This window comes from Micromesistius poutassou (assembly GCF_964030765.1).
Source record: "Micromesistius poutassou genome assembly, chromosome: 6".
In the NCBI taxonomy this organism is placed as follows: domain Eukaryota; kingdom Metazoa; phylum Chordata; class Actinopteri; order Gadiformes; family Gadidae; genus Micromesistius; species Micromesistius poutassou.
The window spans coordinates 16,889,454-16,917,053 of record NC_140276.1 but is presented as its reverse complement, the minus strand read 5'-3'; the positions used below and the strand labels follow the sequence as shown (position 1 = coordinate 16,917,053).

At 43.6% G+C, this 27,600-nt stretch overlaps 2 protein-coding genes across 3 annotated transcripts; both read left to right on the top strand.

The window, feature by feature from the left end:
- The first annotated feature begins 15 nt into the window (after positions 1-15).
- spdl1 (spindle apparatus coiled-coil protein 1) lies at positions 16-13,959 on the top strand. Of its 2 annotated transcripts, none has more exons than XM_084469813.1 (14): positions 16-96; positions 568-780; positions 957-1,133; positions 1,375-1,569; positions 1,660-1,809; positions 3,649-3,747; positions 4,814-4,924; positions 7,616-7,756; positions 9,024-9,127; positions 10,534-10,654; positions 10,790-10,856; positions 10,967-11,143; positions 11,622-11,700; positions 13,754-13,959. In XM_084469813.1, the coding sequence occupies exons 2-14, from the start codon at positions 604-606 to the stop codon at positions 13,923-13,925; spliced, it is 1,770 nt and encodes a 589-aa protein (XP_084325939.1). In that variant the 5' UTR covers positions 16-96; positions 568-603; the 3' UTR covers positions 13,926-13,959. The 2 variants fall into 2 exon arrangements, with proteins under 2 accessions (XP_084325939.1, XP_084325940.1); XM_084469814.1 differs by having other exon boundaries at positions 70-100.
- Positions 13,960-16,551: 2,592 nt separating this feature from the next.
- Positions 16,552-27,277, top strand: sil1 (SIL1 nucleotide exchange factor; the record flags this gene model as incomplete). The annotated part of the gene is given in 15 exon segments (XM_084469041.1): positions 16,552-16,612; positions 16,615-16,632; positions 16,635-16,722; positions 16,724-16,841; positions 16,844-16,942; positions 17,118-17,241; positions 17,320-17,452; positions 18,973-19,072; positions 20,182-20,250; positions 20,405-20,497; positions 20,776-20,897; positions 23,674-23,770; positions 24,349-24,513; positions 24,978-25,190; positions 26,221-27,277. Coding segments are annotated over 15 exon segments (1,698 nt in total). The 3' UTR covers positions 26,419-27,277.
- Positions 27,278-27,600: the final 323 nt, after the last annotated feature.

Below are 27,600 nucleotides of genomic sequence, written 5' to 3'. Positions count from 1 at the left end.
GCTCGCCGTGGGAGACTCGAATTCAAAATTTGTGAAGCGCTAAACTGAGGTGAAGGAAGAGGGTGTTTTAGATGTATTTCGTTGATCTACTTTAAAGTAAGTCAGTACTTACGGCTTACTTTGTGAAGAGATGTTATTGAATTGTGATAATTTACGTTGGCATATTTTAGTTCAGAATCCTGTCGCCCTAAGCCGAGCTGGTGACTAATAACTGTTAAATCCTTTCACTGTGTGGACGTTAAATGACTTATTGTATCTTAACCGAATAGAAGACACTACAGCCTGTTGCTGTAACGAGCTGATCACTGTTAGGCCAATGCTTTTGTTGCGGCAGTTATGCATTGTGTGGCATAACACCTAATCATTTGTTGAACTATTAAATGTAGCCCAACGACGGCAAAGAACCAATGCAACAACCATAACAACTAAAGCCTGAGTTGGAGTAGAGGAGTCATGAGACCCCCTGGAGAGCCGGGGAGACTCGGACACTTGATGTTACCGTTGGCAAACACGGTTTGGAACTCATTATTTGTTTGTATGCTTTGGTTCAATCTTCACTGACTTCAGCTGCCGAATTGAACCAAGAGAAGGACTCCTGTCACGATGTCCGGAGCACTGCAGGCGGCGGAGGAGGAGGTGCAGACGTTGAGAAGCCGTCTGAAGGAGAGCGAGGAGCAGGTCCGCCAGGCGGCGCACGCCGGCCTGGACCTCCTGAACCAGCAGGTGGAGCTGCAGACCCAGCTGGAGGAGCAGAGGGTGGAGATGACCAACACCATAGAGGTGTGCACAGGATTGATGATGTCAATTGATGGAATTTATGTCATGGCTTTGAACTGAAGAATACCCTCACAAGTCATCCAAAATAATAATAATTCTTGTCAGAAAGCAAAAAGGTCAAATTATAATTAAATGACTACTACATTACCACTATGTCACTTTGCAATTTGTGTTCTCAGATACTGGAGCAAGATAAGTTTTCTCTTAAGAGGGAGGTGGAGCTGAGGGTTCGAATGCTCGAATCTCTCAAGTCTGAATACGACTCTTCAAACAACCTGCAAACCCAACACCTTCACCATCAAGAAGAACGTTTAACACAGGCTCATATAACGGAGGGCAACGTTCTGAAACATCAGGTACGTGCTGTCGTTGTTCCCCTATAAGGGACACTCTAGGTAGGCTCAGCTCAGGAGTGTCACGTGGCCCTCGGCGAGGCGCCTACCCCTAACCGCTCCGCCCTGCATGGTTGGATCCCCCGTCGGTGTGTGTGCATGTGTCTCTGGATAATAGCGTCTGCTAAATGCCCTCAATGTATCAACGGTATTATCATTGTTTGTGTTATTTGAGCTCCTTCTAACTCGGTATCGCTCCATGCAGATCATAAGCCTGCAGGCGGATCTAGAAGAAGCTCAGTTAAATGAGAAACAGCTGAAACATAAACTGGAGGTCCAGACGGAAACCCTCAACCACAAGACGGACGAGCTCCGGTCCCTGAAGGAGCAGAAGCAGGACACCGTTTCCTCTGAGCTCATGGAGATGCATCTGAACATAACGGAGCTGGAGAGCATGAAGGTAGCTGAAGAACGGAACGGTTCCAAAGCTCCTGTCTGAACAGTGTCCTTAGTTCCGTTGGTTGAGACCGTTCCCTGTGCGCGTTCCCAGGCCGAGCTGGGCGTGTCGCTCCAGGAGGCGCAGTACAAAGAGCAGCAGCTGGAGCTCACCAACGGGAGTCTGAGGCGGCAGCTCCTGCAGACCACGGAGGAGAGGGAGGAGAGGGAGAAGGAGGCTGTTTCCTGGTTCAACGCACTGGAGGTAAGCAGATTATACATCTAGAGCTATAACTATATATATATATAGTTGGTTATATGTGGCATGCCACAATGTCTTAAAATTAGTGATCGACCGATATTTGCGTTTTTACGTGCATCGTATCGGCCGTTTTAAAAAAATATATATATATTTTATTTAATTTTTTCCCGCCATGATTTACAGACAGTTCAATAAATGTTCCTTTTTTAAATTGAGACTTAGAACATTTGTTATCGTCAGTGTGTAATTTTTATGATTTAAATTGAGGGAGCAAAAGCAGTATCAGCTTAGCCTGGAGATCCAGACCCACATCTGAAAGCTGTAGGGTCTGGCAGCGAGTAATGAGAACGGCCCAACTCGAGGGGCGGCACCAAGCATGCATTTGAAAATATCACTGCACGCAATTGGTTAACACTACGACCAATCAGAAGAACACAAGGGGTGACGTATCCAGACCAGCGGAGCTAACCAATAGATAAGACTCTTGCCGTATCCGGTCGGTAAAACAGTAACGCTTTTGGCCTGCCTATATCAGATACACCGATGTGATTGGTTAAGGTTCTGGGCCAGGGGAATCGGGGAATGAGTATATTGCTCGTTGCTCGACTCAAATTGTGCTCTCGTGAGAACTCTGGATTTCCAGGGTAGTATCGGCTCCAAATATCGGCTGAAGCTAATCGGCATCGGCGTATCGGTCATCGGCTAAGGCTGATGGAAAAAAATCAGTATCGTATCGGCCCTAAAAAATCACATCAGTCGATCCCGTCTTAAAATCCATAGGAAGTCCAATCCAAAGATTAAAGCTGCTGTAGGTATAAAAAATACAATAACAAAAATAAGAAAGTTGTAAAGAGAAAACGGAATAGAGCATCTTTAAAAGTAAATGACCTGAAAACACCCAGTCGCTTTCTGCTCCCCGCCTCCGTCCACGTTTCCTCATTCAGTTCATCCACCTGTGATTAAACCAATCAGTGAAGAGGGCGGATGGGTCAAGAATGAGCAGGGAGTCTAAATATGTTCCCACTGCACGTTTAACTCACTGACAGATGGCTAAGCCAACAAATAACACTCAAATAATATCTTGTGAATTCAAAGCAAACATTGGGTTGATATGTGACCAGCTGCTGGTTCCGCTGCCGTTTGTTTACTGTCAGAGCAGCTTGGTGACAGCAGGTGAGGAGGGAGGTTCAGCACTCTGGGAGAAAAGGAAGCTATGAATTAGCAATTACAGGTCTTTGGGGACGATATGGATAAAATGTTTGGTAACTGGAAAAGCATGACTGAACGAGCTTGGTTATGGGTTGCTTGAAGTTCAAGTGCTGTTGGAGGAGGAGTTAGGAGTGACTTACCGCCCTGAGAAGTGATCAGGGCCAATCAGAGGACCTCCGTCACGGTTAAGCTGTAGATGATCCTCCACGGCCCCTCAATAGTCACCAGGGTTGTAGGTTACTCAGGGGGTTGGTTTGGGAGAAGGATCCAGCTGTGTAACAGTCATGAGATGAGTATGGATCCCTGGGGGACAAAGGAGGAGCAGAGGAGGACCAATAGGAAGAGGGAAAACAGCCCAAAACAATGTATCTCTGGCAAGAGAAGAACCAGAGACGCCAACCCCAACCCATCAATGGCATGATTGATGGGTCCAAGGTCATCATGATCGACGGGTCCAAGGTCACGGTCTAGTCCAGCAGCACTTGGGTTAGCTATGGTGTACATACATACATACATACATACATACATACATACATACATACATACATACATACATACATACATACATACATACATACATGTTATTATGACTATGAAAGAAGCGTCTCTGTTTCTGACATTTGTTTCTAACAGAAATCCCGTCAGGCTAACCAGGAGCTGCAGGTGCAGTTGGACCAGGCTCAGCAGCAAGCCCAAGACCCCAACAGCAAAGGAAACTCACTGTTCGCTGAAGTAAGAAACTACTGAATAATGTATTTTTGTATTTGTATGGTCAAGATTTTTGGGGATATATTTTGAATTGCCTCCATTGTTCACCACATATGGAGGCCTTTTCCAGTATGTTCCACCTGGTCAGACAGCGATAGAATTAAAGGCTCTTAAATGGCGCTCACACCAAGAGTGAAGTTGATATTCTACTCGCGCTCAAAATTAGCTCAAATAAAAGTTCAAATATTTAAACTATTTCAATATTATGAGCAAATGAAGGTCGTCTATACTTCGTTTTACTAATCTGAATATATTACTTCTTTCATCAACCACCAATGATAATTGGCAACTATGAGATGGGATTTGCACAGAAATTCCCCGCTGAGGTGTAGGGCCCCGCTAAGGTGTAGGGGCCCCACTGAGGTGTAGGGGCCCCGCTGAGGTGTAGGGGCCCCGCTGAGGTGTAGGGGCCCCGCTGAGGTGTAGGGGCCCCGCTGAGGTGTAGGGGCCCCGCTGAGGTGTAGGGGCCCCGCTGAGGTGTAGGGGCCCCGCTGAGGTGTAAGGGCCCCACTGAGGTGTAGGGGCCCCGCTGAGGTGTAGGGGCCCCGCTGAGGTGTAGGGGCCCCGCTGAGGTGTAGGGGCCCAGTGGCTTCGACAGCGGCCTTCAGCTCGTCTGCATCGTTGGGTCTCTTGTCAATACCCCAGACAGACATTATCTGTGAGGTTCAGGTCAGGCGAGTCTGCTGGCCAATCAAGTATCCTATGGTCATTAAACCAGGAATCGGTACTGTTAGGGGTAAGGTAATTAGCTGATTAGAGTGACACCTTGAGTCTACAATATTTAACTTTTTGACAATATTGACATTTTCTGAGATACTGAATTTTGGGTTTTCATGAGTTGTTCCATAATAATCAAGATAAATACATATAAAGGCTTGAAATATTTCACTTTGGGTGGAATGAATCGGTATGAGTTTCACTTTTTAAATTTAATTATTTAAATTAATTATCTTTTCCACAGTATTCTAATTTATTTCGATGCACCTGTACATGAATGTTAATATGCATGTTTGCCTTCATTCCGATAAAGCTGGAGGACAAACGTGCTGAGATGGAGAAACGACTGCTCAGTATGAAGATCCAACATCAGTCTCTGCAGAAACAGCACGGCTTCAGCAAGCAGCAGCTACACCGCATGAAGGTATACGAAATAATAGAATAATATCACATGTTAAAGGTGGCATTTAATACGTGATATTACATTTAATAAAGGTGGCATTGCATTCCTGGTTCACTCTGCTCTAGTGGAGGAGGTGCTCCTGGTTCACTCTGCTCTAGTGGAGGAGGTGCTCCTGGTTCACTCTGTTCTAGTGGAGGAGGTGCTCCTGGTTCACTCTGTTCTAGTGGAGGAGGTGCTCCTGGTTCACTCTGTTCTAGTGGAGGAGGTGCTCCTGGTTCACTCTGTTCTAGTGGAGGAGGTGCTCCTGGTTCACTCTGTTCTAGAGGAGGAGGTGCTCCTGGTTCATTCTGTTCTAGTGGAGGAGGTGCTCCTGGTTCACTCTGTTCTAGTGGAGGAGGTGCTCCTGGTTCACTCTGCTCTAGTGGAGGAGGTGCTCCTGGTTCACTCTGCTCTAGTGGAGGAGGTGCTCCTGGTTCACTCTGTTCTAGTGGAGGAGGTGCTCCTGGTTCACTCTGTTCTAGAGGAGGAGGTGCTCCTGGTTCACTCTGTTCTAGTGTGGGGGAGGAGGTGGGCGGGAGGAACGACATGATTTTGGCTCTTACTCATGAATATTCATGACATGCAATTGTCTAGCCGCTGATTGGCTGTCCGTCACAGTAATAAAACCACTTAAACTTCCAGAGAGACTCAGAGAGAAGGAGAGAGAGACACACAGAGAGAGGGAGAAGGAGAGAGAGAGACACACAGAGAGAGGGAGAAGGAGAGAGAGAGACACACAGAGAGAGGGAGAAGGAGAGAGAGACACACAGAGAGGGAGAAGGAGAGAGAGACACACAGAGAGGGAGAAGGAGAGAGAGACACACAGAGGAGAGAGAGAGACAGAGAGAGGGAGAAGGAGAGAGAGAGACACAGAGAGAGGGAGAAGGAGAGAGACACACAGAGAGGGAGAAGGAGAGAGAGACACAGAGAGGGAGAAGGAGAGAGACACACACAGAGAGGGAGAAGGAGAGACACACAGAGGGAGAAGGAGAGAGACACACAGAGAGGGAGAAGGAGAGAGAGACACACAGAGAGGGAGAAGGAGAGAGAGAGACACACAGAGGGAGAGAGAGAGACAGAGAGTGAGACACAGAGAGGGAGAAGGAGAGAGAGACAGAGGGAGAAGGAGAGAGAGACACACAGAGAGGGAGAAGGAGAGAGAGAGAGACACAGAGAGAGGGAGAAGGAGAGAGAGAGACACAGAGAGAGGGAGAAGGAGAGAGAGAGACACAGAGGGAGAAGGAGAGAGACACACAGAGAGAGGGAGAAGGAGAGAGAGACACACAGAGAGGGAGAAGGAGAGAGAGAGACACACAGAGAGAGGGAGAAGGAGAGAGAGACACACAGAGAGAGGGAGAAGGAGAGAGAGACACACAGAAGGAGAGAGAGACACACAGAGAGGGAGAAGGAGAGAGACACACAGAGAGGGAGAAGGAGAGAGAGACACACAGAGAGGGAGAAGGAGAGAGAGACACACAGAGGGAGAAGGAGAGAGAGAGACACACAGAGAGGGAGAAGGAGAGAGAGAGACACAGAGAGGGAGAAGGAGAGAGAGACACACAGAGAGAGGGAGAAGGAGAGAGAGACACACAGAGAGGGAGAAGGAGAGAGAGAGACACACAGAGAGAGGGAGAAGGAGAGAGAGACACACAGAGAGAGGGAGAAGGAGAGAGAGACACACAGAAGGAGAGAGAGACACACAGAGAGGGAGAAGGAGAGAGACACACAGAGAGGGAGAAGGAGAGAGAGACACACAGAGAGGGAGAAGGAGAGAGAGACACACAGAGGGAGAAGGAGAGAGAGAGACACACAGAGAGGGAGAAGGAGAGAGAGAGACACAGAGAGGGAGAAGGAGAGAGAGACACACAGAGAGAGGGAGAAGGAGAGAGAGAGACACAGAGAGAGGGAGAAGGAGAGAGAGAGAGACACTTTTTTACTGACTGGGTTGTGCAGAGTGTGATCCTGCAGACCTGCTCAGTACCAGAGAGGCACACTGCGGAAAACACAATTTTCCAAATATTTATTTTAAAACTAAAATTTAGTGTGTGTTGTATATCTTAAACTAATTCCGTTGCAACGAGGAGCCGCACAGCGTCAATATCCTAAATTTAAAAAATGAGTCGGCCGACACCAACACATTTTGCAGATTGTAAATAGTGCTCCTGTGCGCAACCTTTGAAATATGACGGGCGGGCGCTGTCTTAAAGGAAAGCACAGATCCTTTGAGCTCCACAATTGCTGCAGCTGTGGGGCCAAAAAGAAAAACATATTGATCGATTTGTCGACACGTCAACTCACAAAATAATCGTCGTCGTTAATCCCTAGTTCTGTGTGTGTGTGTGTGTGTGTGTGTGTGTGTGTGTGTGTGTGTGTGTGTGTGTGTGTGTGTGTGTGTGTGTGTGTGTGTGTGTGTGTGTGTGTGTGTGTGTGTGTGTGTGTGTGTGTGTGTGTGTGTGTGTGTGTGGGTCCAGATAGCCACCCTGATGTGTGTGTGTGTGGGTCCAGATAGCCACCCTGATGTGTGTGTGTGCGGGTCCAGATAGCCACCCTGATGTGTTTGTGCAGGTCCAGATAGCCACCCTGATGTGTGTGCAGGTCCAGATAGCCACCCTGATGTGTGTGTGTGTGTGTGTAGGTCCAGATAGCCACCCTGATGTGTGTGTGTGTGTGCAGGTCCAGATAGCCACCCTGATGCAGCTGCAGGGCACCAGAGCAGACCCAGCCCAGCTAGAGAGACTCCAGTCCATGCTCACAGAGAAGAACGAGGAGATCCATAATCTGGTCACTAAAGTCCAGAGACTGGAGAAGTCCCAGGTAACGTATTCTATGACATTGACTGGTTACCTGGGGCCTCATGTACTAAGAATGTACTTGCGTGGATTTCTTACAAAAACTTTGTGGACGCAAAAATCTGGAAAGATGCTGCGCACAAAAAAATCTGGATGTATCAAACATTGCGTAAGCACGATTTCACGCAGATTCTCTTTGTACATCCCAATAAACGTGAAATTGAGGGCACATGCACAAGCCCGACTCTCCGCCCAGTCTCCTCCCTCATTTAATATGCTAATTAGTATAAACAGGCCTGCAATAGTGCCGTCGTTAGGAGAAATATATAGTTCCAAGAGAATAGCTCTTGGTAATCTGAGTCATCATGAGCCAAAAAATCATAATAGTCGCGGAACACCCGTTCATTTTGAATGCGACCATTCGCAATATCTTCTAACAAGGCCAACACTGCTATTGTCAACCTATCGATTATTGCCACATTTTGCGCATGCTTTTATATTCTCAATGATTTGGATGCATGCTGACGAGGTTGTTCCCATACACCCAAGGTGTCAATAATATGTACATTATTCAAAATCAACCTACTGGTTCATTGATGGATTGATTTTAAGTAACAATGGCTTGTGCTTACTCCACGCAACATCAAATAATAATATTGCAGGCAAGAATCTGACGACAAATGCGTGAGAGATCAATTAGCCCAGATATCATGTGTGGTCCTGAAAATATGTAACGTTTAATAAACAAGCCATCACTGAAAATAATATTTCTGGGGCATCCTTTTAATTTCCTTTTAATTCCAATATTGACAATTTAGTTTTATGGGTCTGTTTAAGTTTAGCCTAACAGTGTCACATTATGCATTTCGACAACAATAACGCATGGTTGAAGTGCATTTAAGATCACGCATCCCGATGTTCAAATCCACTTTCAACTCGCCTCATATTGCAATATGACGTCCTGACTCGTCGTGATGGCGTAGGCCTCATGTTGTTGCATTGCCTCTATGTGCCGCCAACTGACAGCATGCAGCAGAAATGTGCGTAAGCCAGGCATTTAGTTTGCATGGAGAACCGCACTTTCTCACGTCAAGTCTTTGTACATCCGAACGTTTGCATGAGAAGTTGCTTACGCAGATTTTTTGTGCGTAAGCAAGCTTTGTACATCAGGCCCCTGGTCGCTAAAAGCTGCCTAGCGTTACAACATTCAGATAGTGTGTGTGTGTGTGTGTGTGTGTGTGTGTGTGTGTGTGTGTGTGTGTGTGTGTGTGTGTGCGTGTGCGCGCGCGCAGCTGCTGTTAAAGTCTCAGCCATCTGTGCCTGCCCGGTCCGAGGTGGACATCCAGGATGAGACCTACTATACCGACCTTCTCAAGTTGAAGCTCAGCAATTCTGTGTGAGTACTACACCTTTATAACCATGACAACTAATTAATACACCTTTATAACCATGACAACTAATTAGTACACCTTTATAACCATGACAACTAATTAGTACACCTTTATAACCATGACAACTAATTAGTACACCTTTATAACCATGACAACTAATTAGTACACCTTTATAACCATGACAACTAATTAATACACCTTTATAACCATGACAACTAATTAATAAACCTTTATAACCATGACAACTAATTAATACACCTTTATAACCATGACAACTAATTAGTACACCTTTATAACATGACAACTAATTAATACACCTTTATAACCATGACAACTAATTAATAAACCTTTATAACCATGACAACTAATTAATACACCTTTATAACCATGACAACTAATGAATACACCTTTATAACATGACAACTAATTAATAAACCTTTATAACCATGACAACTAATTAATACACCTTTATAACCATGACAACTAATTAATACACCTTTATAACCATGACAACTAATTTAGTGCAAATTGCTTTGTTTAACGTCTTCATCCCGAAATACCCCGGGACCAGGCTAAGCGCCCCCCCCCCCCCCCCCCCCCATTTAATCACATGGGAACAGAGTCATGTGACACACCACTAGAAAGATTAGATTCTCAACTTTTAGTGTTTCATAACCATTGTTTGCTCAATGATCTTGATCTTTGATCTACACAAACTACATAGCACATGAAAGCTGAGACTCCACTGATTCCAACAGTCTGAACCATATGACCTAAAAGTGGCAGAACAAGTGGCAAAAAACTAACAAGAATAAACTTGACTTTTTAGTTGAGTTTTTCAAGTGATGAAGAGCTTTAAGTTAGCGTTCAGTGGCCGGAAGGAATCGTTATCAATTGATTGGATTAATAATATCCACCCACAGCTAGGGCTGGGCGATTAATCAAATTTTGATCGCGATATCGATTTTAGCGTGAAACGATCACCAAACGAATATAATCGAGTTTAAATTATTATAATTATTATTATTATTTTTTCTTTCTTTATAGAAATTGCAGAACAGCTGGATACATATCTGGACATTATTTTCTATTTGACCATTTTGTGTATTTTTTTAAGGGGAAATTTCAAAGTTGTTTTTTTTAAGAGAGAAATTATGAATAAATGCATCATGTTTTCAAACTCAAAAATAATCGTTTGAATAATCGAGATTTCAATATTGACCAAGATAATCGTGATTATGATATTTTCCATAATGGAGCAGCCCTACCCACGGCTCAATCTGGCCTTGTTCTCTCTAGTGGATTCCTTCTGGGACCCAGGAATGAGGACACAAAGCTTCTCTATAGATGGCGAGGTCCCTCTGTCTTAATGCCTACATATTGGGTTCTGATTAATGATGTGTATTCACAGCAAAGACGCAGACCGGCTGGGAGATGAGCTTTCCCTCCAACGGATGAAGTCTTTGTCAGAGAGTCAAAGAGCTCTGGAATTAGAGAGAAAATTATATTCATCAGAACAGCTGCTGAAGCAGGTAAGACTGGCTAACCCAGACAGACCCTGACTAACCCAGACAGACCCTGGCTAACCCAGACAGACCCTGGCTAACCCAGACAGACCCTGGCTAACCCAGACAGACCCTGGCTAACTGCTTAATTTGTCCTTCTAGGCTCGGAGTGACAAGATTAAACTGCAGCTCTGTGTGGAGGAGCTGCGATACAAATATGAGCCCAATGGTGTGTGTGTGTATATATATCTATATGTCTATATGGATATCTGATTGTACCCAATTCCATCATCTCACCAAAACAAAGCAAACTCATTTCAACATATTCTTCTGTTCTAGAATGTAATAAAAATAATATCCAGAGGCGAAAGCGAGAAAAACTTCCTGATGGAGGTATGAAGATTGAGCCAAATAAGGATTCAACCAATGAGGCTAAACTAGAGCCTCACCCCCCCCTCAGTGGGGAGAAACAACATGTGGCCGTTCTACGCCAGACAGACATGCAGCCAACACCAGGTATCTATCTAACACCAGGTATCTATCTAACACCAGGTATCTATCTAACACCAGGTATCTATCACCAGGTATCTAACACCAGGTATCTATCTAACACCAGGTATCTCATTTTAGTTGAAGCTCCCATTGTATACATTACATATATTTTTTGTAGATTTATTTGGGGGGGATTTGATGTCCAATTTAATGCTCTCTGTGTGTATAATATAGAAGATTGTTAATGGTGTCTTGAACTGTTCGCTGTGTGTATTCAACAGGTTCTAATTACAATTTTAAGAGTTGAGCAATCGTCCAAATAATGATGAATCGTTAATCTAGATGCACCATCTGTTTACTGATTTCCTGACATCTGTATGTGATTGGATGCTTATTTATGCTTCAATTGCATTTACTCTGCTCCTCTTTAAATAGCCCATGTGGAAAAGTGATGTATGAGTAATAACGGAAGACCTTTGTAACTTTGGACTTTTTCTCCCAGATTTGAAGTCCGATGCCCCCCCAGCCAAGTGTGTAAGGATCTGTGACAGGCCTCCAGCTGAGATTCCCAACCCTCCAAGGTAAAGCACATGCAGGCCAGCAGCATCAGATCACATTAACCTCTCTACAGCAAAGGGATCTTGGGTTTGAGTGGATTTGGACCAAATACTCAAAGACTAACTTGATATTCTTCAATTTTTAATTAAATGATATAAAGGTTTAATGATGCACTAATTAGTGAAATTAGCGGATACATATCCGGACATTATTTTCTATTTGACCATTTTGCGTATTTTTTTTAAGGGGAAATTTCAAAGTTCTCATTTATAAAGTGTTTTTTTTTTTGTTTGTTTTTTAAATTATGAATAAATGCATCATGATTTCAAACTCAAAAATAATCATGATTATGATTTTTTCCATAATCAAGCAGCCCTAATTCCAGGTAAAGTGGACACTGAACAGCAGCAGTCTGGAATTATCAGATATTTAAACTATTTCCTGGGATTCAAATGCATTACCAAATCTTAACATCTGAATGCAGCATTTAAAGGGGTAGTTCTGAATTATAACATATTGCTGCAAGCCGCAATAACCGGTGTCGAGCACGGAGCCGCACAGAGCTGCACACACCTGTCATAGAAGACATCCATTATCTATCATGGAATGCATCCATTATCTATCATGGAATGCATCCATTATCTATCATAGAATGCATCCATTATTTATTATAGAATACATCCATTATCTATCATGGAACGCATCCATTATCTGTCATGGAATACAACCATTACCTTTCATGGAATACATCCATTATCTATCATGGAATGCATCCATTATCTATCATGGAATACATCCATTATCTGTCATGGAATACATCCATTATCTGTCATGGAATACATCCATTATCTGTCATGGAATACATCCATTATCTATCATAGAATACATCCATTATCTGTCATGGAATGCATCCATTTTCTCTCATAGAATACATCCATTATCTATCATAGAATGCATCCATTATCTATCATGGAACGCATCCATTATCTGTCATGGAATACAACCATTATCTGTCATGGAATACATTCATTATCTATCATGGAATACATCCATTATCTGTCATGGAATACATCCATTATCTATCATGGAATACATCCATTTTCTATCATGGAATGCATCCATTATCTATCATAGAATGCATCCATTATCTATCATAGAATGCATCCATTATTTATTATAGCATACATCCATTATCCATCATGGAATACATTCATTATCTATCATAGAATACACATTAATTGGAAAGTCCAAAAAGTTGGTTCAAACTGGGAGGAGCAGTTGGGAGCTATGGTTAATTAGGCTGCATTAAAAGTACACTATTCATCTTATGACTGTGGCGCGCCCTAAGGGAAGATTTATTCTGGCTGTCTCTTCTGGGTCGGGTTCTACACATGGTTACCCAATTTGGTTTGAGTATCATTGACTGTTTAGAAGATATGTTTACTTCCTCTCAAAGTGGCATTTAAGAACTCTATCCTCTTCTTTTTTGATAACTTTTACTCTTTGGAAGATTGGAAATGAATTGGAGACTAATTGGTGGAATTCGTCTACTCAGGAAGAGCAGGAATAGCAGATAATGCACAATGGCGGAAGTTCTGGAAAGCAGAAGTCCATGGTCTCAGTGGCAAGGAGAAGCCACATGATTGGTCTTGTGTTTGTCCCGTGATAGGCGGACATGGATTGGCAGGGCCTACAAGAACTCCAAGAAAATATTGTCTGTCATGGCTTCGATCTTGCAATAAAAGATAATACTAATACTATAGGATAATACTATACCCGTAGTTAAAAGTGATTTTAACCTAAACATTCCTCTGTCAAACCCAATCCCAGGTCATCATTTATTTTCTTATTATAGTCCATATCTTGGCCACCTACCTGGTAAGCTGTGGTCTAAAGGAAGAACTATCTGGTGTCCAAATATGACTTATAACTTTTAGAAGTCTTTTAAAATAATCTCTTTAATCTTCATCACGTTTATAATCAGTCCCAGACCACCCTGATCCACTTTTTGTGGGACCTTTTTCACCTTCATGGATTAATTTTTGGATTAATGTCATTTTTTATTACTTTATTTAGTTCACTAATGATGGACTGTGACGAGAAAGAGGAAAAGAAAATCCAGAAAGATGGAGGACATCAGTTTTCCAGAGGGGTTGAAAGGGACGAAGACGGAAGAAAGAAGAACTCTGTAGAAATAATCCATGTCCGCTCAAAGAACTGCCCGGAAGACCAGTGTTCCCAGCAGTAGAACTGAAGACCAGTGTTTCCAGTAGAACTGAAGACCAGTGCAAAAGCAGCAGCAGTAGAACTGAAGACCAGTGTTCCCAGTAGAACTGAATACTTTTCCATCTTTTTCTTATGTTATATAATCAAATCTCCTTTCTTTTTTTCTTTTTTTACATGTTTTTAAGTTGGGTTCTTTGTGCAATATGTGCGTTTTGTGTGTTCTCTAATAAAATTGTATTTTAAACCTGGCTCAGATTAAGCCTGACCTCATGTGAGTGATTACTTTGATAGGATATATTTCCATCACACAACACACAAGCTTTCAAAACTATTTCTCTATAACATTCCTACCAAAGTGACTTTAGTATTGGAGTTTAATACTCTTTACCTCTCAGCTGATGCAGAGGTTAATGTGGGATCATCGGAACAGGGTTGTTCGATGGAGTCTTATATAAGCCGTATTCAGACATGTCCTCTGCATTTTCTATACATTTGTATATCAGGAGATTCGACCCTGAGGGTGATTCACACGTGATGATTTATATGCGGATCGATGTCATTCAGACATCAGTAAAAGTTTGCAAGAGGCGGGATAAATGTGGTCGCTGTCACTCTAGTTTGTTTTGGTTTGACTGCAGACAGCACGTTTTTTTTTGCTTCATTTCACATCTAACAAACACTGGGACCAATGTAGTTGATTTCTGTTTAACTGAGAAAACAGGGAATGGAAGGCCGGGACCCTATAATGTTCGGCTAATTGTATATAATAAATAATAATAAAAACATTTTCTATATACACGTGCAGCTGTGAACTCATGTATTGTAATTTATTGTATGATCTGCACTTTGAGGGTTACGATAAGACCTATCATTTAGCGTTCACCACGAATAACTCAGAAAAATAATAACTCTGAAAAGCAGTGCAACATTTAAATATGTTTTAAACCATTCAGCGAATAAAAGGCTGATTATCGATTAGGGTGCCGGTGCCACCCAATGACATGCAAACGTGGACCGAAGCGTCATCAACACGCCCACTCGACTGGTCTGAAATGCCGACATCCTACTGCTCATTCACATATAAGGTCATTAACTTTTCCACCGGCTAAAATACTACCTGAGGGGTACTAGTCTTTTTTTAGGAGGTCCAACGTCAGGATATGTCATTCACACATACGGCCCGTCGGGAGAATAGCGGGAGAATAGACGGTTGTGCGTCCATATGTTAGGTTAAGTTACACTTTATATGTGAAAGCAGCTATAGTGACTCTTCTGGACTTGTTTCGGGGCTTGCCCAATGCTAGACGTAATCCCTCAGAACAATCCTTCCCAACACTGAAAATGTGGAATATTGGTGGTTTTCTCGCTATTAAATGCAATCCAATTTATTTTCGCTCGCCTATTGGGATAATCGGACGGGTTGGGAACTGTTCGGATGGGGCGGGCAATTCAAGAAACAGGGCAGGTGATTGAATGAACCATCTGTCTATCAAGTGGAGCCCCTCGTCAAAGGACACTCATTGGTCCGTCTGAAACAAACGCAGCCCCTGAAGGGTCCTCCAGGATCGCTGCTCTGAACCGGGAGATCAGCACTAATGTTAACAAAAAACAACTAAATTATCTTCCAGTTCCTTTGGAAAAATAAAACCCATTATATTAAAAAAATCATACATTGATTCAAAATCCAAAGCATTGGATTTTGAATCAATGTTTGGGACCTTTAAGATGAAATGGCTGAAAACATATTTGTCACAACCAGATTCAATATGGTTTCATATTCCTCTATTTAAGGAAATAGGAGGGCGTGCATTTATTTTACAATGTGATTTTGAAGTAACTAAGATTCCTGTTAAATTATCAAACGTCCACAAACAAATCTTTGATGCCCCCTGGTGGCGGTTTGTTTTGTTGTTTTTTTGTGACTTTTCTTTTCATTCAGACTGACATTTGTATCGTACCTGATGGACGGATGTGTTCTTCCCCTACGAGAGTTTTGTATTTTGTTTATCAATAATAAAAATAAAAATATATCCATTTATGTATGAGGAGAGACTCGTGTGACCGGATGAACTGCATGGGCGGGACGATGCTGACGTGTCAGACACTATCTTTAATCCTATTGGCTGTTTGTTGATGACGCGTTGTACGGAAATACAAGGGGACGTTCTGTGACAGCCAAGCGTCAGTCGGTTGTTTACAGGTATACCGCTATATACAGCTATAAATATGTATATACAGCTATATATACAGGTATATTTGACACAATTAAAGCTGCAGTGTGTATAATTGAGTGGAATCTAGTTCAACGAACTTGTGATCTGACCCGTGTTGTTAAACTATAGTCGATCCCTCCGCGCCTCATGGACCCTTTGAACACTCGCTTATCGTCCCTCTTTACATCAAAATAGTTTCACTTAATCCGAGAGTCAAATAGTGTAACGAATGTCTGCAATCTCTAATCCAGCCATGTTTCGACCTCCATCAGATTTAGGGTTAGGGTCCCTAACCCCTTAGTCTGATGAGGAACGCAAATAGGCTTTAAAGTAGACAACTCATGGACAAGCTTGAGGTGTGTGTGTATATATGTAAATATGTATATATATATATATATAAAATCCACCTTGGTCGTTTCATATTAATGTTGGCGTATGTGTACAGTCCCATTCAGCTCCATGAGTTTATTGTATTCGATCAACAACAATAGAGTTCATGTAAAGGGCCTTGGCTAAGTGAACGTCATCACTTGACGCCTGGCGACGCGATGCTTTTGTAGACGATGACGTCATACTGGAGGTCCCTGCTGGAGGTCTACACACTGGACGTTAATATTGACACGTTTCAGTTCACTTCATACATTGCTCGGTATTGGCCTGGTGTTACAGACATGTCTGTAATAATTCACCTTCCGCTGTACTTTCATAATCAGAGGCTTGTAATCAATTTTATGTAGTGAGGATGTGGCCCGTGTCCCGTCTTCTGACAGCGGCTTTTCTCATTCTGCTGCCGTCCTATCACATCGTCCCGCTCCATGCAGAAAAGGTAAGCAATCACTTGATTGGTCTATTTTCTCCCACGTTGTCAGGAGAAGGCCAATTTCAAAGTAAGTTTACTACATACCACTACAAATAAGAACTATGCATAGCTTAAATGTAGGTTATATGCCATCATGATAACATCCATTCAAAATGTACATATTTGAAAAAATGTTGTGAAGTCTTCTTCAGCCCTCATGGTGGTGGAGGAGGAGGAGGAGGAGGCCACAGTAGGGGAGGAGTTCAGTGATGAAGAGGATCTGGACGTGTTCCAGCCCACTGACCACTGGCAGACCCTAAAACCTGGTACGGTGGTCCGGGATCTCTGAGCCTCTGATTGGTGGAAGGCTCCAGTACTAACTCCACTCTCCCGCCGCGGTGCAGGGCAGGCGGTGCCCGCCGGCTCCCATGTGAGGCTGCACCTCCAGACCGGCCACAGAGAGGTCCGCCTGGGGGAGGAGCAGAGGAGAGAGGAGCAGAGGAGGAGAGAGGAGCAGAGGACGGACCATGAAACAAGGTATGATGCAGAGAGGAGGAGGTCATCCCTACAGACCCCTTTGGTTCACACTCCCTGAAATCCTTTCTGTACTTAAAGGGATTTGATCTTCTTCAGCTTTTAAAGGGGCAGTGGACGCAAAATCATTTTTGTAAAATATCTGTTAAATGTGGCTGCGTACATAAGCTAAACCTCTAGATGGCGATATGCAGATCTGATTCTGCCGAGATCCTGTATTGGTCAGAAAAGAAGAAATGCAGTAAAATGCTGCCAGCAATGGCTACTTTAAAGGTGTGGTATTCAGCCGTCGGACTTCCCTTGCTCTAGACGGTAGTATGCCGTTAGACATGTTTTACGTCTGCTAAGCTAGAAAAAGTCTGAGCCAGGGGGAGTATTCACGGCCCTCATGTAACAGCTTGTTTGCGCTCAAACTGCCCCGATAATGTGACATCAGTGGGCGGTGCTGAAGTGCAGAAGTCCCGCCTCCCGGCTGTTAGCCACACCCTCAAACAAAGCTGTTTTCCTTCTATTTTGCTTACAGCAGTTCTAGCCATGGACCTATAAATAAACTAGTGGTTCTGACTAGTTCTTCTGCACATCGAGTGGACAACACCATATAAGGGTGTATGGGTCTGAGATCATTCAGAGCCTGTAGGCGTGGCTTATGTACCAATAGAGACTGAATAGAGACTCCTCCAGAGTCTGAATAAAGCAGAGCTAACCTTCACCCCTCTGCAGTCAGACCCCAATCCACGCTACCAGAGGCTTCACAACGACGCTTCATCAATGCTTTTCTAAGACTGATTTTAATCCATTGGGAGCATTTTGAAACGTGAGAAGTCTCCTTTTTATTTTATGAGTTGGGCTCTTGTTTAGGGAGGTTGATGAGACGATGGCGCTGTAAAGAGGGGTGCGGCTGCCCCACCCTCCCCTCCTGAGATGGGGGTCCCGCACTGCTGTATTCCAGAGCGTGAATACAGTAATGTAACGTTATAAAATTACAACAACGCTCAACATGCTCATAAATGTATTATCAAGAATAGCAGTGTTGGGCGACCCCAAGATCAAATTCACCACATTATCTTATCGACTATAGATGTACGGGTAGCAGTCGACTAATGTTAGCTAGTTAAAGTTATGTTACTTGTGGTCATTTAATTGAAATAACATAAATGACTAAATGTCTAAAACTTTATCGTGAACATGATTTCTGCCTGAAACATCAAATCGATTTTCAACAGCAAAGGTGTTGTAGGCCGAAGCTCTGATGATCCCATGCTAATTAAGACGTCGTCAAAATACCTTTTCTGTTATGGATTTGATTGAGAGACCCCTAGCGGCAGAAATGACTTATTATACCTTTTTAGGCTGAAATTCGAGTTTTAATAAAGGTTAATACAAATAAAAGATTCCCCAAAAGTCCCTGGAGTTAAAGCCCAAAGCAGTAACGCGACTGACCATTTGTTAAGTAGTTGGTTGATGGCTTATGGCCAGAGGGCGCTCTGTGTTCTAAGGTCATTATGTTTCTTGGTTAATGACAGCCAGTCCTACTTGAGTGCTGAAGAGCTGAAACGGAAACTTAAGAAGATGAAGGACTCTTCTCCAAGGAGTGACGCTGCAGACCAACAAGATCAGAACAAGGTATGGACATCTGATCAAAATCTTTAATCCTCTAAACATGACATCATATTTTTAGATACAGTAGACTTTAATAATAATTATGAAGTCATTTGTTTTTCCAGAAATGGTTGAAACGTTTAATTGAATAATCTTCAGAATAAATGAAGAGAGAATAAGAGCATAAACCAAACTAATACTGTATAAAGAAACACAGGAAAACCAGAGACCACTGGGGACACAATGGAACTAACCCTAACCCTACTAACCCTAACCCTAACACCAGAGACCACTGGGGACACAATGGAACTAACCCTCACCCTCACCCTTACCCTAACCCTAACAGCAGGTTGAGCAGCCTTCTGCCTCTCGGCCACATGCTGTCTGTTTCCCACTAGCTGCACACTCAATGTACAGCCAGATACTCAATTTGTTGACTTCACTAGAAAACTGTGTGTAAAGCCGTTGCCTTAAACCATTTTACGCAGGGTTAAACCAATCAGGTGAAGTTTATTTAACATAGAACATTAATTGGATGCAGTAGACTCTCAAAATCGTTAATTAACATAAATGTATTCCTTTTATGGAGTCCAAGTTGTATAAAATTGTATAAAAAATGTAAGTTACCACAAGCTACTAGACTGGGAATGGGCCCCTTCCCTCCCTTAGACATTTTACATCCAAACTTATCTCTGCTTAACATGATTATTGCACTGTATATTTCAGAATAGTGCAAACAACTCATTTGATTTAGTAACGAGAATGTTTTTTACAAACATGAAAGAATAAGTAATGACCACTCAAAACCAAAGGCGGGTTCACAGGGTATGCTGGGTAGATAATACACCTCCCAGTGGCTACAGTCCACTGGGCAGACTGGTAGCCTGATCTATCCAGCATCTGTAGACACGCCCACCTGTCCAAATGGTTCACCTTCTCGTATTGTAGTTCAGTTCTTGTTCATCAAAGTCACTCTGAGTGACATAACACAGAAAATCCCTCACCCTTATCCCTATGCCAATGTTCTAGAACAATTCTTATTTCTGAATTGACTAATGTTAATAAGTGGTTAATTATAATATTATTGCCTAATTGTAAAGTGTGAGTGTTTTCTTGTGTTTTTGTGTCCTTAGTTTCGCTCAATTGAGGAGTTGAAGAAAGACCTGTCATCGCTGAACCTGCTTGTTGAGACCGACTTTCAGGTTTGTAAAAGATGAATTATGTGCTTTAACTCACAGGCATCGTTCTGTACAAATGTATATTGTGGGACATACGGTTATCTAAATCAACATGCACTTCAAACAAAAGGATAATTTAAACTATACTCTAATTTGATAAAGATTCACTAATCTTTAGGTTATTAAACGCCTGCTGGACCAACTGAACCTGAGCAGCAGCACGGAGCAGAGACTTCAGATACTGCTGGAACTGGAATACCTGGTGCATCAGGTGGGCCCAAACACAAGCTCTACTCCCAAGGCAGACAAACACCTCTGCTAGCTTTGTGAATTATACCACAGAAACAATATCTGGGTGTCGGTTCTGCAGACTCAGGAACTTTCTGTGGTGGAGTGCGTAGACTTCAGCCATCGCCCACGCAGCACCTTGTGTGGAGCCTCTTTTATACGTGTGTGTGTGTGTGTGTGTGTGTGTGTGTGTGTGTGTGTGTGTGTGTGTGTGTGTGTGTGTGTGTGTGTGTGTGTGTGTGTGTGTGTGTGTGTGTGTAGGTGGATAATGCCCAGACGCTGTGCTCTATGGGAGGACTACAGGTCCTTCTAGAAGGTCTCAACAGCTCTGACTTCAGGCTGCAGGACCGCTCTGCGTTTGTCCTGGGATCTGCATTGGCCAGGTACCGTATATATATATATTTATATATAACATCTCTTATTGAGGAAGGATATAGATGTTTAGGGTAACTTCCATTCAGTATAAATTACTTTATTATAGATTATATTATGTGCTTATTTCTGTTTCTACGGTGATCCACATTAATGACCAACTTCAGGTTTGCTTTGGACATTTTTAGTTTGAGTCTGCTGACGCCTCCTCTTAGGCCCGCTAGGAAGGGTCTATTCTAGATATTCTCATTTATTTTACTCATTCTTCATTTGACAATCAACATCTGAGCAAAAATGTTTCTGAGGAAATAAATCTTCAAAACGGCCGGTTCAATTAGTGTTGGAACGTGAAGGGTTCAATGAAAGAATCCCTTTGTCAGCCTATCAGAAGGCTGCTGACTCTGCAGTTGTTGGGAAGGAAAATGCTTTGCAGCTCTGTGATTGCTAGAGGTCGTAATAGTACTTCAGTGAGACTCGATGGTGTGTACCAGACGCCTCGTACTCCACCGCACGAGTTGCAAAGTGGGACATCTCCCAGCTGTTTACGGTCCCACTCTGGACTCTGAGAGTCCACCGAGTTCAGCGAGGTTGACCGTACCACTCGTAATGAGATGTATTTTCTTTGTTTTTGTGCCACGTTGGTCGTTTCAATGTAGACTTAAAATAAAATAAAGTTTTATTTTCAAGCTGGTTTGCTAAAGAGGCTAATGTAGCTAACAATGACAATGACTAGCCAATGACTGTTCTTCCCTGACTGGTGGGAACGCTATGAGCGCTACAAGCCAGGAAATGACTTCACAAGAGCAACTGGAGCAGGTGGTGCATGAGGCATCTGGAACACACCGTTATTTCTAATTACAGTAAAATTGACCAATCATCTTCCCTCTAAATGGGTGGGCTTTGTTATCGCTAACTTTATGTTAAGTTCCACCCGCTGTGAGCGAATCCAACAAACTAGTTAGCTCATGGGCGTGACTAGGTTTACTTCACGATGGCAGCCGCCACGAGGAACGTTACCTCTAGTCAGGAGCTCATTGTTTCTGATTTATTATCTAGAGTTATCTCAAGTTTATCACGGGAACACCAAAGCTACAATTGGTTCAGAAAACCAAAGCTTTTGAACAGCATTTCAACTCCAACAACTATCGCGATTCCACCCAGGAGAAAAAGCTTTACTGTTGGTGTTTGATTTGTCTGCTGTCATGCATTTCGCACCCTAGGCCATTGTCTATATATTTATGTCTATATATCAGACTGAAATGCACACATGATGATGTGATTATTGTCAGGAGGATTTGCATTTTGCTGTTTGTAGTTCTGGTGATATCTCACTCTCTGTGCTGTTTGTAGTTCTGGTGATATCTCACTCTCTGTGCTGTTTGTAGTTCTGGTGATATCTCACTCTCCGTGCTGTTTGTAGTTCTGGTGATATCTCACTCTCCGTGCTGTTTGTAGTTCTGGTGATATCTCACTCTCCGTGCTGTTTGTAGTTCTGGTGATATCTCACTCTCCGTGCTGTTTGTAGTTCTGGTGATATCTCACTCTCCGTGCTGTTTGTAGTTCTGGTGATATCTCACTCTCTGTGCTGTTTGTAGTTCTGGTGATAACTCTCACTCTCCGTGCTGTTTGTATTTCTGGTGATATCTCACTCTCTGTGCTGTTTGCTTGTTGCATTGCTGAGGCTGGTCTAGCGTATTCATGTTGTTTCAGAGCTGCAATTGTCGTAGGTAACTTTTACAGTTCTATAGAGAAAGAAGACACAGTGCAGCTCTATAGAGAGGACAGCTCTATAGAGAGGACAGCTCTATAGAGCTCAGTGAGCTACTATAGAGAGGACAGCTCTATAGAGCTCAGTGAGCTACTATAGAGAGGACAGCTCTATAGAGAGGACAGCTCTATAGAGAGGACAGCTCTACAGAGAGGACAGCTCTATAGAGAGGACAGCTCTATAGAGCTCAGTGAGCTACTATAGAGAGGACAGCTCTATAGAGAGGACAGCTCTATAGAGAGGACAGCTCTACAGAAAGGACAGCTCTATAGAGTTCAGTGAGCTACTATAGACAGGACAGCTCTATAGAGAGGACAGCTCTATAGAAAGGACAGCTCTATAGAGAGGACAGCTCTATAGAGGTCAGTGAGCTACTATAGAGAGGACAGCTCTATAGAGAGGACAGCTCTATAGAGCTCAGTGAGCTACTATAGAGAGGACAGCTCCTCTATAGAGAGGACAGCTCTATAGAGAGGACAGCTCTATAGAGAGGACAGCTCTATAGAAAGGACAGCTCTATAGAGAGGACAGCTCTATAGAGAGGACAGCTCTATAGAGTTCAGTGAGCTACTATAGAGAGGACAGCTCTATAGAGTTCAGTGAGCTACTATAGAGAGGACAGCTCTATAGAAAGGACAGCTCTATAGAGAGGACAGCTCTATAGAGTTCAGTGAGCTACTATAGAGAGGACAGCTCTATAGAATGGACTCTATAGAGTTCAATCCATGTCCATATAATGACAAATAAAAATAATTTGTGCAACCTGATTTTCGACTTTAAATATTCATTTGAATGTCGTCCACTTTATTGCGGGGGAATTTTTAGAAAATCCAATTTGATTTTCATTTGCATTTGAATATTGAATTCATTGTAAATTGGATGATTGCATTTTCATTTTATTTTTGACTGAAATAGCTTCCATAGATCTTAGATTGTAAGGCATCAAAATTTTATAACTTAATGAAATGTAACATTTTATTAACTTTTCCGTCTTGCCTCCTACCCCCCCACACACACAGTAACCCTACAGTCCAGGTGGAGGCGGTGGAGAGAGGAGGCCTCCAGAAGCTGTTGACATTACTTGGTACACAGCGGCCCCTCAGTGTCAAAAAGAAGGTAGTAACGTATTAGTAGAAGTACCCCCCACTGCAGTCCATTACAGTACCACACTACAGTACCACACTGCAGTACATTACAGTACCACACTACAGTCCATTACAGTACCACACTGCAGTCCATTACAGTACCACACTACAGTCCATTACAGTACCACACTACAGTACCACACTGCAGTCCATTACAGTACCACACTACAGTCCATTACAGTACCACACTACAGTACCACACTGCAGTCCATTACAGTACCACACTACAGTCCATTACAGTACCACACTACAGTACCACACTGCAGTCCATTACAGTACCACACTGCAGTCCATTACAGTACCACACTACAGTACCACACTACAGTCCATTACAGTACCACACTACAGTCTGTTACAGTACCACACTACAGTCCATTACAGTACCACACTGCAGTCCATTACAGTACCACACTACAGTCCATTACAGTACCACACTACAGTACCACACTACAGTCCATTACAGTACCACACTACAGTACATTACAGTACCACACTACAGTCCGTTACAGTACCACACTGACCTTCTCCCTGTGCTCTTCCCACTCTCAGGCTTTGTTTGCACTTGCATCGCTATTACGTCACTTCCCCTTTGCTCAGAGCCACTTCCTGTCCCATGGGGGGCTCCAGGTGCTGTCAGAGCTGTTCAGAGAAGACCAGGGGGGGTCTGTCAGGGTCCGCATCGTCACCCTGCTGTATGACCTGATCACTGAGGAGGTACTGAACCCTGGTCACTGAGGGGTACTGAACCCTGGTCAGTGAGGGGTACTGAACCCTGGTCAGTGAGGGGTACTGAACCCTGGTCTAGGATCATCAAATGCACAAACATGTCTGAGCTACGTGACCAGATAATGAATGACCTCATTTGTATTCGTTCTATCATCAAATTGAAGCATACCCGTCGTCGTATTTATTGCGAGAACAATGTGTTAAAATTATTATTTATTTGACTATATTTCAATATAGCAAAGGGGCTGTAGTTAAGTCCTCTCTTCCACTCCTCCCTCGCTCTCTCTCTACCACCATCGGATCTACTGCACCTTTTGAACTGTTGTTTTATGTTATGATGCTGGTCGCTATAAACCCATGTAGGGACGGGTTTTGCAAAAAAGTGTAAGTGCTATAACCCAATGCATCAGAAAAATGATAATGTGTATTTTTATGAACAATTTATTCAGAAGGAGCTGAACTCCAAGGTATCCACAGACGAGACACTGGACCGCCGGGACCAGGGCTCTCTGGACCAGCGTTCCCAGGGCTCTCTGGACCAGTGTTCCCAGGGCTCTCTGGACCAGTGTTCCAGGGGCCCCCTGCACGCCGGACTGCAGGAGGGCCACTGGTGCAGCCTCGTTCCAGAGCTGCTGGACTCTGCTGACCACGACTGGAGAGAGAAGGTAGCTGGAAGAGAAACTAGAAACTATACAACCGCAGAACCCCCCCTCCCCCTCCGCTCCTCCCTCCCTGTTTCTCCACCTTTGAGATGTTTTGTTTTTCACACAAATGTGATTTACAGGCTAAATTGATTTCCTGAATCAATCAGGGAAGAGATGCCCTGATTGGTCAGAAATGAACCGGGAGCGGTCCAAGAGACGGCACGGTCAACTCAGACTCACTAACGCTTAGGAAGTTATACTCACAACAGCTGACAATAATGCAACATTCCACCCCGGAGCATGTTGTGGCCGCCGTGCAGCCATGGATGCAGAGTGTTGTCTGGACTGAGGACCAGAGTGTTGTCTGGACTGAGGACCAGAGTGTTGTCTGGACTGAGGACCAGAGTGTTGTCTGGACTGAGGACCAGAGTGTTGTCTGGACTGAGGACCAGAGTGTTGTCTGGACTGAGGACCAGAGTGTTGTCTGGACTGAGGACCAGAGTGTTGTCTGGACTGAGGACCAGAGTGTTGTCTGGACTGAGGACCAGAGTGTTGTCTGGACTGAGGACCAGAGTGTTGTCTGGACTGAGGACCAGAGTGTTGTCTGGACTGAGGACCAGAGTGTTGTCTGGACTGAGGACCAGAGTGTTGTCTGGACTGAGGACCAGAGTGTTGTCTGGACTGAGGACCAGAGTGTTGTCTGGACTGAGGACCAGAGTGTTGTCTGGACTGAGGACCACTACTGTGACGCCACAGGGTGTCATGCACCAGGGCACCCAGACACAATCAGGGGATCCCATAGTGCATAACTCACAATGTTGCTCCAATGCTGGTACATTGGTGCAACATACCTGGTTGGCAGAGTCTCTGCAACTTCTCCACAGTAAAAGTTTGAGAACCCCTGGTATTTTATACTGATGTATTTTATATTGAATGTGCATTTAGTGGCATTTAGTGCATTTAGTGACCCTTTGAACACAACAGTTTTTTCAGCACTCTGAAGTCTCAGTCGATGCCCCTGCCTAAGCTGAACGCTGTGTTGGTCCTCCAGGGTCTCCAGACCATGGTGGCCATGGTCCCAGTGTGTCTGGACCAGTACCGTCGCCATGGCTCCCTTCCTGTCTCTCTGGGCTCTCTGAAGGCCCAGTACCAGGAGCTGGTGCACCAGGAGCAGGCGCTGGGGGAGGACTGCGGTTACTTCAGGGAGATTCTGGACCTGTTGCACACGCTGGAACTCAAGATGAAGTGATGGTGCATAGCTATAAAAAATACATCCAACGCCCCTTGAAGAGCTGGATGGATGGAGGAGCGCTCTACCAGTGCCGAAGTAGAGAGACTCTCCGCATCATCCAGCCCAATGGGTTTGTTGTACATGCCGACGGCTTTTCATGAACAGTCCCTCCTCAGTTTGACAACAAGCTGTTATTGAAATCCATCCACACACCTTGGTACCAGACATGTGATAGGCTGCAACAATAACTTTACCTTGGTACCAGACATGTTATAGGCTGTAACATGTGCAAAGTTACCAGACATGTTATAGGCTGTTACATGTACCAGACAGTTACCAGACATGTTATAGGCTGTTACAATAACTTGACCTTGGTACCAGACATGTTATAGGCTGTAACATGTACCAGACAGGTACCAGACATGTTATAGGCTGTAACAATAACTTTACCTGGTACCAGACATGTTATAGGCTGTAACAATAACTTGTCTGACAGATTTTTTGTCCTTTTCTATTTTTATCACGTGAAGGCCTGCTTGTATTTCAAACTAGGAAACAACCGAACAAATGAACGTTTCCCAAACACGGCTGTATTAAATAATGCACACAGAGTGCCCTTTGCCAAACTATTGGACCCTTGTACGCTGGTTACATGAGGCGTGTCCGAGAGACTCCTATACACAGAGCATAATGCCACAGTGCATTGCATATACAATATTGATGATTTGAACGCTCATACACAACAACAGTACAATAAAAAGTATCTCAAATGTGTCGTAGCCATGGGGATACCCCCCCCCCCCCCCCCCCTTCCAATACTCTTAGCCCAAACACATTTATTTTAAATCTTAGTGTTTCAGTTTGAGTTGATACAGAGGTTCGCCTACACAATGAAAAGTTGATAGAATTAAAACCATGTTCTGTCTGTCTCCTGTGTTTGTCCTTTCTGGGCTACTGTAGAAACGAGGTAATGCGACAGGAGCAGCTTCTGTCGACATGCAGGGGTGTCAACCGGCAACTTGTTCTTTAACATACTCCTTATCTCAATATTGCCTTGAGAAGGATTAGGAAAACTATAACATGTACTCGTTGAGTCACATTTCCTTAATGCTATAGGCCTACTAGAATGACCTTCAGAACAATATTTATTGTATTTATGTAGTCAGCACATGTTTTAACAAATCAGACAACTGCAGAATT

Coding starts and splice junctions, on each gene's coding strand:
- spdl1 (XM_084469813.1), top strand. CDS start 604: ATGTCCGGAGCACTGCAGGCGGCGGAGGAGGAGGTGCAGACGTTGAGA. Junction 9,128..10,533: donor TTGAAGCTCAGCAATTCTGT/GTGAGTACTACA, acceptor GTGTATTCACAG/CAAAGACGCAGACCGGCTGG. Junction 11,701..13,753: donor GAGATTCCCAACCCTCCAAG/GTAAAGCACATG, acceptor TACTTTATTTAG/TTCACTAATGATGGACTGTG.